Raw genomic sequence first — 16,480 nt, 5'->3', positions numbered from 1 at the left:
GCTGGAAGCAAGTTTATTGATTGCATTGGGTACTCGTGAGCTTCCATCTATATCTAACTTTATATCCTCATCTATATATACTTTACGCAGCCGGTCTGAGAATTGTTCTTTTATTCTCCTTTTTTGGAAACGCTCCTTGTTGCTTACATGGACCAGACTGCACAACTTTTTTGTAATGTAACCAAACATATGATGTTCTATTCACCTCATCTCATCTGTCTCACGTTTAGGTTGATTCTCTTGTTTTCCATCCAGCCCTTCCACTGCTCAAATTCGCCGTCTTGTCCTCCGGCGGGCCAATTTGCGAGATAGTCGGGACATGTGCCCTTCATAACCTTTGGCACGCCGTGCCATGCGTAGCGCGACTCCTTTGTCATGTAGATGGCGTCTCCGGAGCGAAGTCTCAGTAACAGATACTTTTTCTCTTCGTCTTTGTCTTGTTGTGTTTCTTGAGCTTGGTCTCGTTCGCCGTTGGCGCTGCGACTGGGGGCGATCATGAAGAGACAGTCGCATCCGAAACTCAGACTGACGAGACCCTTGTCAATCTCCTCGCTGACGTCTCTATGCATCATCATCGTATCCCCAGGCGTGTAGAAATTCACAATAGCAGCCTGAGCGAGCGTTTCCGGAAACAAAGCCTTCAAAAAAGAAGCCAAATCATCCGGGAAGCCAGGAGGAGGAGCTTCCGGGTAGACGCGGTTCGTCCAGTCGTACTGGCCGCCGAGGGTGACCCAGTGAAGACGCCGCTGGAGGACTTGCTTGATGGAGAGGGGGTTGTGGACGGCAGGGTCTTTGGGGAGGAACGTCGGCGGGGAGTCTGGGGGGAGGGAGAAGAAGGAGGATGAGGGGGGAGGGTAGGGGAGGTTGTAGTGGAGGTGGAGGTTTGTTTGGTGGGTTGGGTTGCTGAGGTCGCGGTGGATCATGGTGTTGAGGAGGTGGGTTTGGATGGAGGGGGGGATGAGGGAGGGGATGATGAGGAGGCCTGTTGGGATGAGTTTGTTAGTTGAATGGATAGATGGGTTTATAGCGTTGCAATGGTGTAGTTGTGACTGGAGGAGTGTGGAGGAGAGACAAACCTGGAAGCAAAGGGTGATATAAAATAGGAGCATCGCCATCATCGGCGCCCTCCTTTGCAAACTCAGATCCCAAGTGAGAAAAGGCCTCTGATATCTGCGCCCGCGAAATGTTTCCCGACACACGGAATCCGCTTTGTTCAATGGGAAGCCGGGGATCGTCGAGCGGTATCTCTTTGAGGAGGACGTTTTGGTCGAGGCGGGAGAAGTGCTTCCACTCGGCCTTCATTTGGTCTGAGGGCTGCTCGTGGGCGTCGAGGTCGAGGGCGCCGGGGGCCATGATTTTATATTTGTCAAGGGTGTTGGTGTAAGTGAGGATTGTATGATGATAGTGATAATGATGAGATGCGTGGGTGAGTGAGTGAGATTTGGGATGAGTTTGATTCTCACTCGTGTGTTGATGAATGAAACATGATCTGATCTGATGCTTCTATTTTGCCTACCCTAGGCGGATTTTTTTACTGTACGAATCAAGTTAGCAAGCTGTGTTAATGAATCATGCACTATGTTGGGCAACTTGGTACCCGGTAGGATCATGATATTGTTCCCAAACGTTGTCTCCAAGTTACTGCAATGGAAATCTGAAAAGTCTTGGAAACAGATGATGATGTTTTATTTTATGCACTATATATTTGCATTTATTTAATAAGCAGGTATGTCTTGTTGACCTTGACCTCTATTCCTACTCGAAGAATCACATAGTGGGGTCACCCTGTATTTTCACACGCATAGCCAAAGAACTTGCTTCAACCTCATCTCTCCAAACTCAACGTCACTAAACAAACTCACATCAAACACTCTTTTGACAATGCCTCCATTCAACCCAGCATCTTTACAGCGCATCTCAACATCTCCTCGTCTCGTCTTATTTCCTCAGTCTCATGCATGTTTCAGCACATCCGTCCCACGATGGCCTCGCCTACGACCTAGCGCAAGACCACCTCGCATTCTCGCCACCAGCAATGAACTTGACTCAACACCATCACCATCATCACCTCTAACAGCATCAACTACTAAACCCACAACTCTTAAAACAACAACGTCTCATCATAAACCCACCCAACAAACCAAACCAACCCCCCAAGAACCCTCACCATCATCACCATCAACTCCCAAACGCTCCGCCCCTCCCAACACAAAACCTCACAAAGAAACCCTCTTCACAAACACCCTCATCCGCCAATCCCCTTCCTCCTCCCCCCTCATCACAACATCCACCACAAAACCCCAAGACGCCCAAATCGCCTCCGCGTCATCCTTCTTCCAACAGGGCTTCCAGTTCCTCTACTCCGCCGAATCCCTGCGGCACCACCCCAAAAACGACCACATCCCCGAAGTCATCATCCTCGGCGCCTCAAACGTCGGAAAATCATCCTTCCTCAACGCCCTCGCCGGCCGTCCCGGCGCCGCGAGAGTCAGCGCCCGCCCCGGCAAGACCACGCTCATGAACGCCTTTGGTCTGGGTCCTCTCCCGAATATACCCAAGGGCCTCGTCCGGCAGGGCGAAAAGCTGCCGCGGTATAGTCTTGTTCTTGTCGACACGCCGGGGTACGGCTTCAAGAGTCAGGCTAGTTGGGGGGATGCCGTGTGGAAGTACATCAAGGCACGGAAGATGCTGCGCGGTGCCGTGGTGCTGCTTTCTTCTGAAAAGAGGCTGATGGAGCAGGACAAGTGGCTGTTGAGGACACTGGCCGAGGCAAACACCAGGACGCTGGTGGTCTTGACCAAGGCTGACAAGGGCGGCGGCTCGTGGACTCGGCGATGCGACGACATGGCCACGCTGGTGCGGGAAGAGCTGCGGAAAATGTCACGTTCCGTGGGCAACGGATGGGAAGAAGGATCCGGCTGGAATCCAGATATACACATCACTGCCGCGGGAATGGACAATGTGCCCAAGCTAGGGAGCGGAGGGGGCGTAGGGGGTGTTCGGACGAGCATCCTAGAAATGGCAGGCTTCGACTTTGATCTCAAAGAGCAACAAGTCAAGAAGAAGGACGAGACGGTCACGTACGGAGGACCAGTGGTTTCATTTGATGATATTAAATCGAAGACGGGGTGACTATGTATGACTATGGATGGCATGGGAGGTATCGGGTGCATTAGAAATCTGTACGGCGTATGCACATCAAGAAATATGATGTTTGGAAAATTTTGAGCCCAAAGGACAGGGTATGTTGGAGAGAATGGGGTAGATGGAGATGGAGATGAGATAAGGAAAAGAAGCCTCCCCTGAATAACAATATTGGATCCCATGCCCGGCGATGGATGTAGCCAAAAAAAAAAAATGAAATAAAACTAAAAGGGAGAAACGTAAGAAAAGGAAGAAAGGAAGAAAACCACCCCAGCCATCACACAAGTCGGCCATCAGTCTCCCTTAATCGACCTGGATGACTTGTTGGATTTGATTGACGCGGCAGTGCCTGAGCGAGACTTTTTCAGCTTCTTCGTATCAAACAAGCTCTTGACCTTGCGCAGCCTTGCCCATCGTTCCTTATCCTTTGCGTCCCGCGTGGCATCGTCATCCTCGTCGTCGATGGCTGTCGAATCAATAGAGATATTTGGTGTGTGGTGCGCACGCGATGTCGTCTTAGCAGGTGTAGATGTATCTGCAGCTGCGCCCGCAGTCGCTTTCGACTTTGGCTTGACTTGGCCTTGATAAACTTTTCGCAGATCGGATTCGTTCTTGATGGACTGTAACAATATCTTCCACGCAGGCATATCGGCCGCATCGTTGCTTTGCGTGCCGTGCCCCCGGCTCTGAGCGGCAGGATTCTTCCAGGGGCAGAAGAAGCGATGTTCTCGCTCGGGATCAAGATAGTCCATCGGTGCCGGCACAATAACCATTCCACTTTCATCCACCTCTTTACTTTTGAACATCCATAGGCCCAATCGTCGCTGACATGTGTGACACGACGCGGTGTTGGGAACAGCGCCGATGCGGGTGTTGGTCAGGCCCTGCCAGCCCATAAGCGCCAGGGCAAGCGCAGGTTTGTTGGGTGCATCTGTGGAAGCCTTGTCTCCAGTGAAAAAATCGGGTGGGAGCTGTCCAATGACATTGCCCAAATTCATGTCTTCTGGAAGGTGAAGGTTGAACTCATATGGCAGAAATGCCCGCCGGACACAGAGCTCCTCATATCGCTTCTTCAGAGCTTCAATAGCGCCCTTTGCGCTCATGAATGACAGCCGAAGTAAGGAATCTTGACAAGGCGATTAGTTGAGGCAGCCAGTATAATCAACACAATAAGCTTACCATCACATCCTCGTCTCTTCCAGAGGCAATCTGATTGATGCGCGCTGACAATCAACTCTGCGTATTTGTCGACCAAAGCAGCTTCTGTAAATCGCAAGTCAACTCGCGCCCTCATCAGAACTTAGCATAAGCAAAACAAAACTCACCAACTTCAGCAGCCGTCAGCGCATCCCCCTCACTCTCCCCGGCCTCCTTCTTCAACTTCACCACCAACTCCTTGTGACACAGCAAGCACCGCACCCTCTCCTTGCCCTGACATATCCATCCCCTCTTGGCCCACTCCACCTCGTTGATCTTATCAGGCTTTGGGGTCCAGTCGGTGATTTCCTGAAACGTCGCCAGCCTCTTCAGCAGCTCCTCCCTATCACCAGGAGAGTACCTCGCCGGCCCGTCCCTCCGAACTTTCGGAGTCGTGGCGTCAGATACCGTCCGCCTTATGGAGCTGGCCAGACTTGTGAGCCCCGACGAAACGGTGTTGTCCAGGCGCGGCGCGGTTGATTCGGGAAACCCCAGGCGACGGCGCTTCTGGAGCAGCGCATCATAGTCCAAGGGCTTGTGGCTGCCGCTGGGCACCCGGTTTCCAAACATGATTGCTGGAGAGTCGCCGTCTGTGCTGGGACGCGGACTGCTCAGGCCCTGGAGCAAGGCGTTGAACTTGCGTTTGGTAGAATTCGTGCTCATGGCTGGTGAGCTTGGTGAGGCGAGATCAAGTGAGTGGTGAGTGACTCTGCGTGCGTTTGCGCTGCGCCAGGCCCGGTGCACCCAGCGATCCCGATGAAAAACGCCAAGAACCAGGAAAGGAGATGTCCCAGGTAAGAAAACGAGAGGCTGGAGGTCGATATTGCGTCTGCGGTTGAAGTTGTGCCCAGGGTGCGTCCCCTGATAGCAACGGATGGGTATGAGAGAGAACCGAGCTCCCGGACGCGCTAGAGAAAACGAAAAGAAATAAGGCGGATCCAAGGGGACGAGATTCGAACTATTGGAAGAAGAAAAAAGAAAAGAAAAAGAAAAAACCCCCGAATCCGTCAGCAAAAAGTGAAGCGCGATCTCACGTGCGGAAATGCGCGGATGGTGAGGGCCCGAGATGCCCGTTTGTTGTTTTGTTCTATCAGAATCAAAATCCACCACAATCTGCGCTTTGACATCACTGGGGCTGAGGCTGAGGCGTTGCGAACGTCAACATTGTGCTGACTAACGGAGCGCGGCGCATCGTTAATCCCGCTTTGGGTCCCTGATAAGAGATAAGCCCCTCCACACCGCCCGTGCCCTTTTTGGTTTCCTGTTCCTGGGCGCGTGGCAGAAACTTGCGGCTAAATAATTTTTTTTTTCGGCGGCTTCCAAGTTTCGCATAGAACAAAAAAGTCGACTGCGATAGACGGGCGATTAGACATTGCTCTTTTCTTTTCTCTTTTGGCCCTCAAGCTCTCATTCTTTCTCTCTCTCTCTATCCAGACTCCAACGGGATTTCACCATTGTGTGACGAAATCATTCGGTCCCTTCTCACATGTCCAGCGCATCTGCAAAACCACCTGCCTGGCTCTTCTCCAACAACACCAACAACAACCCTACCGACAAGGGCATCGCGAACACCTCTTCAGCAAGTACCAGCACAAACGACGAAATGGCCAAGTCAAAACCTTCCGCTACCAATGGCGTCGAGACTCAATCTCAGCCCCCTGCGCAGCTGCTCGACCTCGTAGAGCAGTTCCTCTCCGACAACGCCTTCACCAGCGCCCTTGGCTCCTTCAAGAAGCAGCGATCCAAGAAGGGTTGGGGGGAGGCTTCCGAGGCCAGCAGCGGAAACACTCTTGTGGGCGTTTTCCAGTCTTGGGAGAATGCCGCCAAGGCCCCCGCCGACCGAGATGTCGACATGGAGGACTCGAGCAGCTCCAGCTCCAGCTCCAGCGAAAGCAGCGACAGCGAGAGCGAGGACGAGAAGCCTTCTTTCCGCGCAAAGTCTCCCCCCAAGGGCAACAAGAACTTGAAGCGCAAGGCACCCCCAAGCTCGAAGTCTAGCTCGAGCTCCGATTCTAGCTCGTCTGATTCCAGCTCCGAGGATGAGAAGCCCAGCGCCAAGAAGCAAAAGGTCGACGCTCCTTCCAGTGCCAAGAAGCAGAAGGTCGCCTCTCCTGCTAGCTCCGAGTCCGAGTCCGACTCGAGCTCTTCCGACTCGAGCTCCGAGTCCAGCTCCTCAGACGAGAGCTCCAGCTCCGACGAAAGCTCCGACAGCGAGTCTGAAGTCGACGCCGCAGAGGCCGCCAAGGTGCCCCTCCCTGAATCCGACTCCGACTCGTCTTCGTCGTCCTCCTCAGACTCCGACTCGGATTCCGACGACGACAAGAAGAAGAAGACGAAGAAGACGAAGCCCGTCAACGGCGTCGTCAAGAAGGAACAGTCCACCGACGAGTCCGCCCCCTCCGACTCCTCCGTCACAATCGACTCCCTGCCCAACCCTCCCTTGCCCCCCAACCCGCGCGACAAAAAGGTCAAGGTCGAGCCCTTTTCGCGCATCCCCAAGGACATCAAAGTCGACCCCAAGTTCGCCTCCAACGAGTACGTCTCCATGAGCTACTCCCAGCGCGCCCACGAGGACCTCATCGTGACAAAGGGCAAGGGCTTCACCAAGGAGAAGAACAAGAAGAAGAGGGGCAGCTTCCGCGCCGGTGTTATTGACATTGGCGAGAAAAAGAGCATCTACTTTGACGACTAATTGAAAAGAAAAGGGGAAAAGTAAAGAAATGAGTAGATAGGGCGTATACGATCTAGGTTGGGGAGAAAAGAGGAGATTGAGTCTCTGGGGTGCATTCAACAGCCGGTGTTTAAGGGCGGCGCCTTTGTCTATTTTTCAGAAAAGTCGACTTGTTTTTTTTACATTTTTAGTTATTCCATTTTCTAGATTTTTTTTATATAAATTTTGTTAAGAATATGCTTCATCATGTTCTCTTATTGCTACTTTATTATATTTTCCCAATTTCTTGAAGAGTAGAGATAGTCTCTGTATATAATCTCGTCGAATCATGATGATATGTCAATATAGACTCTATCTGTTGTATCCAATTCCAATACCCAATGCCTGCTAAGTGGTATATAACAACCGTAACGCCGTGAATTTATCCAACACCTCTGTTCCTGATACTCCTGCCTCGTAAATCCGTCCTCTTTCGCGTAGACTCAAGGCAATGCCAAAACCTCAAAGCCCGCCAAGACAATTACAACGCGGTAAATCCAAAATAAAGTCAGCCATATCATCATCATTTCCTTCAAAACATGGGAAATGCAGAAACAACGGGATCCTCCACTTCAAAACGTCGCTCTCGGAGTTCCTGTGCCCGTTCCAGCAACCTGAACCTCAGTTGCAGGCGCTCTCTGCGTCGCAGGATCGTTTCCTTCTTTGCTCGCCTGCGTCATAATCTCATTCTTCCTTTTGACGGCCTCCCAACCACGGTTACCATTCTTTGCATTTTGCAGTGCCTCGCCGAGCCACTGCTGCCACTGAGGTGTGCCCGGTGCGGCACCGCTGCGCTCGACCCAGCCAATGGCTTTTGTCTCGCGAATGGCATACCACAAGGTCCGTGTGAAGCTCGGATGGCCCTCGCGTTCGTCATCTCGGTCGGTCACGATATCGGCATTTTGACCGTCTTCCTCGGTGACGTCGTCCCAGGTATAGCGCGATAGATCCCAGAAATAAGTCCGGGGTATCATGCCCAGACCCCAGTACAGCCCGTTGAGGACAATGTACGATCCTCCTATGAAGATTTGCGAGTTCCAAGTGCAGTTTCCGAGGAGCACGACGCTAAGCATGAGAAGGATTGTGCCGAGCGCCATGAAGAACCTGTAGGCTCTCTCGCCGACGTAGTAGTCGCACTCTTCGGTTCCGGAGTAAAGCTCGCGAGCAACGTCTTCCGGACAGCGAACTAAAACAAAGGCTCCTTCTCGAGTGCGTATCATGACATCGCCGCGGGGTACATCGTTAGTGTGCCTGCGTTGCATGAGGATTGGCCGCCAAGAGGAAGCATAGCCGACGACGGTGGAGGCCGAGGAGATGAGGGTGATGGCGATGATTGCGGTGCCGTCCTGCCATATGACGGCGGCAACGAGGATGGCGATGCTGAGAAAGAAGGAAAAGGCGGAAAGGATATGGAGAGGCGAGAGAAGTTTGGGAGGGACAATGGGCCGACCACCCGTCACGGCCATGGTTCCAGTTGAAAGCAGATCCTGGAATTTCTCCGTGGTGCGTCGGCGAATCGGTGCAGGGTGGCCGTTGATTTCGACCTCGGAGTTGAATCTCACAGTTGGAGTTCTTGACTGGGACTCGATGTCGACTTCGTGTGGCGGTCCGGCGATCTTTGGCGGCGTGGACCGATGATCCAGTGCTTTGTCCGTCTCTTTGGCTCTAGATAACCCCCCCAAAGTAGCATCTGGCACGCTCCGTTTCTGAGCCCAAGGCACGTGTCTAGTAATGAAGCCTCGAAAACCATCTTGGTCCAGATGGTGGTGGTGATGCTGGTTCGCATTGGTAATCGGCGGCGGCACAGACGGCGCGTGCTGAATATCCAGCACCATGAAGCTGTACGGCGCCAGAGCATCCAGCGGCGTGATGATGTTGGCGAAGAACCCCACCGAATCCAGGATGGTGCCGCTGTAGACGCCGGCCATCTTGGCGTGCGTCTCGGGGAGTCGAGTTGGCCGCGATGGCTTCAGCAGGGCCTGGGGCGCGGGCAGCAGACGGGGCAGCATGCAGAGCAGCGAGGCGGTGATGGTCTGCGAGTGCTCAGCGATGGCGGACTCTCCGATGACGGCGAGAAGCGTGACGACGTCGAGGCGCCATGAGGGCTTGTCGTTGGGGAACCATTTCCAGCCGGGGTCGCCTGGGTTGGACATTTGGCGGCGATGGTTCTGTTGGAGATGAGGATGAGGATGAAGAGGACGATGTAGCTAACGAAGTTGGTGAGATTGGATGCGATAAAAACTGGTGATGCTAGAACTAAAAGACAATTATATGAGACCAGACGCAAATGAGACGAAGAAATCGACGATGCTAGACAGAAAAAGGCGATGGCACGAGATGAAAGTGAGATGAACAAGGACAAGTTTTTTTTCCCTCTCCGTCAGTGGTTCCATGTTGAAGAAAGCAAAGAGGCATGGATCCAAGACAAGGTAACGTTAAACAGGGCCATGTGATAGGCCCATTGCTTCAGCTGGCGGTTTTACCTAATGCTGCACGTTAACGAGCCGCACAGCTATGGATTAGAGCGTGCAGGAGGGCTATGCTAGTGCAATGGTAGTCGCTGCAGGCGGGCTGGGGCGAGACAAGACGCGTCATTATGGGGGAACATGATCGAGTTAATATGTCTTTGTAGGTAGTAAGATGTACGAGAATAGATATACGAATATGGATATGGAGTATAAAGTTGAGGTTTCGGGTTTAGGTAGAGTTGAGTCCATCACCAACTTTATTTTCCTTTACTAACAAACGCCTTTAACTGTACTACCGTAGACTATCCGTCCCGCACTCAACTATATTTAGAGGAGGTGGGCTCCCTCTCCAGTATTAGTTGTTATAATCTATCAATCACTTCTCAACTGCCAAGCCTCTCCCTTGACGAATTTGCCACAATCTGTGTGGACGGCAATCAACCCAGCCGTCAACCAACTACCACCCACTAGGGCTCTGCTGTATCATAACCTTCAAAGGGCCTGCATACCGATTCTGCAAGCTGCTGACAATTACTTTTTGCTATGTTTCTAAACGTTTTCGGTATAGCGCTTAGTTGGTCGGGTTGTTTCCGTCCGCCATGTTAATAATCCTTAATTGAAGAGTTGGCTGCCTCCATGCTTTTGCCTTCTACAGAGCACATATACAGACCAGACACTATAATATGCAGGCAAGACACCGCTCCGAGACATTACTCAACACTCACTTTCATCCAATAGCATGGATCCTGATCAAGCAGCGACCCTCAACTTACCGCCATTGCCTCCGTTCCCAACATGGACATGGACCACATGCATCTTTACCAAAAGGGCGTAAAAGTACCGAAACAAGTTTTTGTTGCCTATGTACGGTGACACACACAGGTGCAAACATATACCAGCCATCATCAAATCATCAATCGTACCTCATCCATCCGAGAGTGTGTATATATATGTGTGTGCAAAAAACGCAAGCAAATCTGATATCAACAAACATAGAGTATCGTGTCTACACAAAAAGCAACGGGCCCGACCTTCATCTCTTCGTAAACCGTCTAACCGGCTGGATGACCAGCAAACGCCTCTGCCTGCCATGCGGCTCCCGGCATAGCCCCCTTTAGTCTTCAAACGGCAAGACAAATCCGCTCTAGAAACCGACCAAATCAACCAAAACGCCGCGATCCCCCCGCCTTGCCGCAAAGGACAATCATGTAGTCAAATCTTGGCCACGTCCTTGACAAGGTCACCGTGTGTTGTGTCTACCCAGTCGAGGAACTCATTCCACTGTTGGTTCCACTCGTACCTCATATTTTCCCTCTCTTTTTCGTTTAAACACGCGTGGTCGATGCTCCACATGGCAAGCTGCTTCCATCCAAACAGCCCCATGTCTGCCTTGCCCACCATGACTTGGTAGAAGTCGTGTGACAACGAGGACCTATTGCTTCCGTTAGATGTACGTCTCATCACATACACACATCTATGAAGAAAGGAGATTCGGGGTGTTGTGACGGCCTACCTGAAAAGCGCCCCGTTATCAGAGCTGACGGTGCAGTGCACGTTGTTCGCCAGCAACTGATACATGGCATGCCCACCCACTCGCGGTGTAAGCCCCAGGATCTCGTTGGAAATCGGGCATAGTTCCAGGCATATTCCCTTGGCCTTCATTTGCTGCATAACGTAGGGGTGCTTTGCCAGAGCGAAGCCATGGCCGATGCGCTTCGATCCAAGCAGTAGGGCGTCAACCAGATTGCCATCCGTGTTAGTGCCCATGTCCAGCGTCTCGCCACAGTGAAAGAGGAATGGGATATCGAGGTTCTGCGCAGCGCACTCCCTTTTGAACTCTAGCAGCTCGGGAACAAATTCCTTGATCGGATAGCCCTTCGCCTCTTCGCCGACAAGGTCAAAGCCTGGAAAAAAGGGAGACATGAGCGCTGCTTTCAAAAGTGAGGACAGGACCGTCCACATGCTTGCTTACCTGCGATCCACTGTGGCCACTTCTTCTTGAATTCCATGCACTCAATAAGGGCAACTTTTACTCTTTCCCGATCCATTGACCGCGGTGTGCAGTATATAACCTTGAGCCCTCCAAAGAACTGGCCCCTTTTCTTTGTGTCTTCCTGGAATCGCTCAACCTCGTCAATGATGATTTTCATGATGCCCTCGTTGTTGATGGTACCATTGCCGTCGTCGGTGTAGAGCTGATTGGTGCTCATAAAATTGGGCCGAATCTCGGCGTATTGGATATTATCCCGGACGAAATCTTCGAGGCACTGATATGTATAAGCGCGATACGCTGTCTCATAGTTGAAAAGACCCTTCATCATGCGTGTTCTACCGTTGAACTTTTCCCAAGCACTGTACAGAGGGAAAAGCAAGTCGTTAGTCTAAAGGAAGAGGGAAGAAGGCATAATATGAGGGGGGAAAGAAGTTGTCCAATCACACGAGAGTGACATGATGAATCAAGAAATAAATGGAAACGAGACTGAAGAAAGGACGCTATAAAAACTCACCCATTGGCTGTCTGGAAGGGATTGTGAGTCTCCTGCTCCTCGAACATGAGCTTATGCAGCAACCACTCATCCACAGTGACAGTGTCCTTGTTATAATGGCTTGAGAACTGGCGTCTAAAGTCTGAAAACTTCATCATATGGCCAGCGATATAGTTGGCGGAAAATGGATCGCCTAGCTTATTCTTCACCCTTTCTTCATTCATAATGGAAAACTGTATCTCGCACTTGTTAAAATTGTCGTACCCATCCTCGCCCCCAGCCTTATGGATAAGGGGAAGAGTACTTGAAACGAACATGCGATCCATGCCATTTGCAATGCCGAGCAGCACGTTGGGTGGCAAGCAGGCGTTGAAGTGGATGTGCAGGTGGGCACCCTTTGGCATCTTGGAGGCAATCCCGAACAGTTTTGTCTTGTTGATGATGTCCACGTTGCTGAGGAAGTGATCGCCTGCGAAGCGCTCGTGCATCTGGCCTTGATAACCCCTTCGCTTAGGCTCCGAGGCGTAGATTTCTCTGTCGTCTTGCTCCCGTATCTTTCGAATCATGGCATCAACACGCAGTTCCTGTTTAGTGGCGCGAGAGCGGCACCGGGCATCAAACGATAGTTCTTGCTCTGTGTCGAAGACGTGTTTTCGCAGTTGGTCGTATTCCTCTTTACTCGGCACCGGCACTCGCTTTTCGGCGCCGGTAGTGTCAAGGTCCAGGGGCAAGCCGAGAGAGCCATTTTCAGCCCCGAGACGGCTCGTCTCAACTCCGCTCCGCCGCCTGTCAACTTCGGAGTGATGAGCCTTGATCAGCTCAAGCGCAGCTGCCTTGTCAAAGTCGCCGTCACTCTCGGAAGCATCAGCTTTCTCGGAAGCGCCCGGTTGCCTCGGGTGGCCATCCGCGAGGTCATGACGGTGCTTTGGTGGTTTGCTCTTGGTTGACGACATGGTTAATCGTTTGCGATTCCGAAACTTGAGGCGAAAGCTGGAGAACTTGGAACCCATGGACGAAGCCAGCGATGTCGGACAAGTTGAAGAATCGCCGAAGCAGGAGCAATATAAAGGTGAGGAGGGATAGCGGGTGGTCAGGCTGGAAGCAGGGCTGAACTCTGGCATGAGGGGAACCATATGGTGAAATTGCCGGATCGTGTGTGGTGGGACGGCGAACGGGGTAGCGAGCAGGCAGAGACCCCCTTTGTGCTGGATGTCGCCTGGATCCTTTGTCCGTGATGCGCTTCACTGCCACTCCGCTTAACGTCCTTTGTTCATGGGTGGAAGCGCCGTGGCTATATATCTGTGTTGCCTTTGATCTGTCTGACCTTGAAGAGAGTTGAGTCAGCTCGGGCAAGAGACGCCTATAATTAAACCCAAGAACCCAATGATCAAAGCGAAGCCCTCAATCGCCTAACCGCCAGCTACCCTCTGGCAGCCTAAAGAGAGCAAAAGCCTCGAGAACACGAGGCTGAGGTGAGAAGCGAAAAGCCAAAAGCAACCAGCCCTCCAGGCTAATAATAAGGGCCGTCCAGATGCGATGGTCACAACGGCGCTTGCATATGGATGTCACGGGCCCAGCACTAAAGAGAGCACAGGATTCCGTCTTTCGGCCAGCGAACAAAGACACAAGCCACAGCGCTGGGGGGGGCCCCGCCGACCTGACCTTCAACGGGCTTAGGCGCGCAGCACAGCACAGCGCAGCAGCACAGCACAGCACAGCGGAGCAAAGCAGCAAGGCATGGAAAGCATTGACATGAAAGAAAACCTGGCAAATCGACCTTGACATACCGGGTCCGAATTATCGGTGAGTGAGTGAACCGAATGCGCTGCATCAACTTGGCGCAAGCCGCTCGTCTGTCTGTTTGTTCGTTCGTCTGACCGTCTGTCTGTGCGCAGCTGAAGGAACCTTGGAAATGAGAGCTTCAATGTTCTTTGTCCCGCTCGTCTGATTGGCCCTGGACCGTGAGCGCTCAGCTTGCTTCGCCGTACATCAGTCGAAACGAAACGCAAGTCCAGGTGCAAACTCGACTACCTATAGTAGTAGATACCTAGACAACCTCAAGCGCTACTAGACCGAGTTACCGGGAAGCCGAGGCGGTGCGTGCAAGGGCTTGTCGGGGATCTGGCGGAGAAGAAGGAGGAGTCGAAGAGTGTGATGTTTTGTTGATGTTGCATGGATCCAGGTATTGAAGTCGCAGAACTCTTTGTCGCTCCGGCACGAGGCACCAGGCACTGGAATCGCCCAAAATCGCATCTGGTGACGTCTTTCGTCCTCGTACCTGGTACCTGCTAGGCGCCATTTGTACCTGCGCGCGTGCACATCCCCGGGCCACGGTGCCCATGGCGGCCATATGGCGACCAGCCGCTAAACCCCCCCCCCCCCCCCCCCCAGCCATCACCTGCAGCGCTCAGGTCCCCCGAGTCCCCTCAGCCTTTTAGGCCTCCAGGGCGCTAAACAGCCCACCCCCCATCCCGTCCTGGTCCCTTGCAGCCTGAGCGCGGCGGTACATGTACCAACTACTTCATGCTGTACGAGTAAATGCAACCACTCCGCTCCACTTCCAGTTATCGGAAACAGCCTTGTGAGCTGCCTGGAATCCTCTATCGCTCCAACTGCCCCAAATCGCCGTCTGCCAACATTCAACACTACGAGATCCGGCTGCAGGCTTCCGACTGGGCTTTCTCTTTTCCCCCAGTCCTATATCCATCTTCCGCCACAAAGAAGCATCCCGGCGATTGCCAATTCGGGCAGATTCTTCCTTTGCTGCGCCAATCTAGACGCCCGGATAGAAACTTCCATGATGGGGGTACCTTGCATGCCAACAACATGCCAACAGAACAGGTACCAACAGAACAGGTACCAACATGCAAGCATAAGGTACATCACATACCTAACCCATGCTGTCAATCTTACATACCTCTAACCCGTACACATTTAGTCCATGTTGCCATTGATGTATTTGGATGGATGACAGCAGATACCAACAGCTCGGAACAGCCACCCGCGTAGGACTTGGCCCTTCACAGCCACGACTTAGTATATCCATTTCCCCCTTCACCTTCACCGCTTACTCACCGTCTCTCCTTACCTGTGCTCACGCTGTCATAGAGTATCAGCGTCCTGCGAGGCTAAATAAGGGGCTCCAGAAGCCTCATGTGTTGTCCCTCCTAGTGGTGATGGCTTCACGAGACTGCCCTGTCTCATGACCGAAACGACATACCTACGTGGGCAATTGATTCACCAGGTGTTCCCTCACAGGTGCCTGACCGAGGTGTAATACCTTGGACACCTGTCACCAAGCCTGCCAACACATCTCTTCCAATGTTCCCATTTTTCAAGTCCTGATGAATTCTCGTCCACTTATCCCTAGTTCATCTCAATGCCTAGCTTTTTAGTGTCCTTGGGCAGCTTGGCTAGTCCAACATCACCAAACCTGCACGCCCATCTTACATCCTCGGCATTAATTCCCAATGTTCCGCCCCTGTCACCCAAGATGATCAAAAAAGGAGAAAAATGAAAACCCCAAGATTACAACCAAAGCAACACTCACTTTCATCTTCATCCCACATCCAACCAACAACAACAAAATGCATCAAAAGCAAAAAAGATGGTTGGATCTTCGCCCGAGGGGGGGGTCGAACCCCCAACCTTGCGGTTAAAAGCCGCACGCTCTAGCCAATTGAGCTACCCGGGCCTCTCTTGGGGTTGAGGCTCATCTGATATTTTGCCATTATATAGGGATAGTGTAACTCCCCTGTTTTAAACAGGCTGTTTTATTACCTACATCTTGCCGCTAACAAAGAAACGCTATTATATTTAGAGTATTACTGCCCGGGCGGTATATTTTTGCTAACCGGGCGGTATTTCTACTTAGTCTAGCCTATTATGGTAAGGTTTAGTAAATCCTAGTGCGCTATACTAAAATATAGTGCCGGGCTGTGGTATATATAGAATTAATATATAATATATTATACTTCTTTAAATTTACTAATTTGAATAAAAATTGTAATAAAAGCTAGTATTTCCTACGTTAACGACTTCCTTAACAATACTATAAATAAATTCCCTTAAGCATGCTTTCTCCTCAATCATCATTCAACTGCGCTTTTGCCAGATTAGCAGTACCTAAGACTAACAAGAGCAAGGGAAATTGTTGGGAAAGACAAAATACTAGTCTTATCGTATTGAAGCTAGATTTGATGGTAGAATGAATGCTTGCCCCTCGGAGGAGTGAAAGGATGAACCGAACCGTATATTAAGGGTAGAAGCTCCAAGCGATGGTGGGGTTCTCTCGTCCATCTTATCTAATCTGTAGGTAGCTAACCAAATCACTCCACATTGTCCCACAGCCTGACAACACGACTCCACAGAAGGGAAGAACCTAACCTCCCCAAGAAAAAATATCAGGTATTGAGGTAGCAAATCCCCGTATACAAAAGAAAAAGCTGCTTAAACAACTATAGACTCGAAAATAA

General features: G+C 51.6%; 6 protein-coding genes across 6 annotated transcripts; 2 read left to right on the top strand and 4 right to left on the bottom strand.

The window, feature by feature from the left end:
- Nucleotides 1-206: 206 nt before the first annotated feature.
- Triagg1_3309 (uncharacterized protein) lies at nt 207-1,353 on the bottom strand (the record flags this gene model as incomplete). Its single annotated transcript, XM_062897588.1, has 2 exons — nt 207-982; nt 1,077-1,353. The coding sequence occupies 2 exons, from the start codon at nt 1,351-1,353 to the stop codon at nt 207-209; spliced, it is 1,053 nt and encodes a 350-aa protein (XP_062757833.1).
- Nucleotides 1,354-1,881: 528 nt separating this feature from the next.
- On the top strand, nt 1,882-3,132 carry Triagg1_3308 (uncharacterized protein; the record flags this gene model as incomplete). The annotated part of the gene is made up of 1 exon (XM_062897586.1): nt 1,882-3,132. One exon carries the CDS (start codon nt 1,882-1,884, stop codon nt 3,130-3,132), a length of 1,251 nt encoding a protein of 416 aa, XP_062757832.1.
- A 305-nt stretch (nt 3,133-3,437) lies between these two features.
- On the bottom strand, nt 3,438-5,004 carry Triagg1_3307 (uncharacterized protein; the record flags this gene model as incomplete). Its single annotated transcript, XM_062897585.1, has 3 exons — nt 3,438-4,270; nt 4,324-4,407; nt 4,470-5,004. 3 exons carry the CDS (start codon nt 5,002-5,004, stop codon nt 3,438-3,440), a joined length of 1,452 nt encoding a protein of 483 aa, XP_062757831.1.
- An 823-nt stretch (nt 5,005-5,827) lies between these two features.
- Nucleotides 5,828-7,033, top strand: Triagg1_3306 (uncharacterized protein; the record flags this gene model as incomplete). Its single annotated transcript, XM_062897584.1, has 1 exon — nt 5,828-7,033. The coding sequence occupies one exon, from the start codon at nt 5,828-5,830 to the stop codon at nt 7,031-7,033; it is 1,206 nt and encodes a 401-aa protein (XP_062757830.1).
- Nucleotides 7,034-7,623: 590 nt separating this feature from the next.
- On the bottom strand, nt 7,624-9,204 carry Triagg1_3305 (uncharacterized protein; the record flags this gene model as incomplete). Its single annotated transcript, XM_062897583.1, has 1 exon — nt 7,624-9,204. The coding sequence occupies one exon, from the start codon at nt 9,202-9,204 to the stop codon at nt 7,624-7,626; it is 1,581 nt and encodes a 526-aa protein (XP_062757829.1).
- A 1,527-nt stretch (nt 9,205-10,731) lies between these two features.
- On the bottom strand, nt 10,732-12,958 carry Triagg1_3304 (uncharacterized protein; the record flags this gene model as incomplete). Its single annotated transcript, XM_062897582.1, has 4 exons — nt 10,732-10,951; nt 11,033-11,423; nt 11,492-11,871; nt 12,027-12,958. The coding sequence occupies 4 exons, from the start codon at nt 12,956-12,958 to the stop codon at nt 10,732-10,734; spliced, it is 1,923 nt and encodes a 640-aa protein (XP_062757828.1).
- Between the last annotated feature and the right edge of the window lie 3,522 nt (nt 12,959-16,480).

This window comes from Trichoderma aggressivum (assembly GCF_033847375.1).
Source record: "Trichoderma aggressivum f. europaeum strain CBS 100526 chromosome Unknown scaffold_009, whole genome shotgun sequence".
NCBI lineage: Eukaryota > Fungi > Ascomycota > Sordariomycetes > Hypocreales > Hypocreaceae > Trichoderma > Trichoderma aggressivum.
This window is presented reverse-complemented; position numbering and strand designations above follow the sequence as displayed.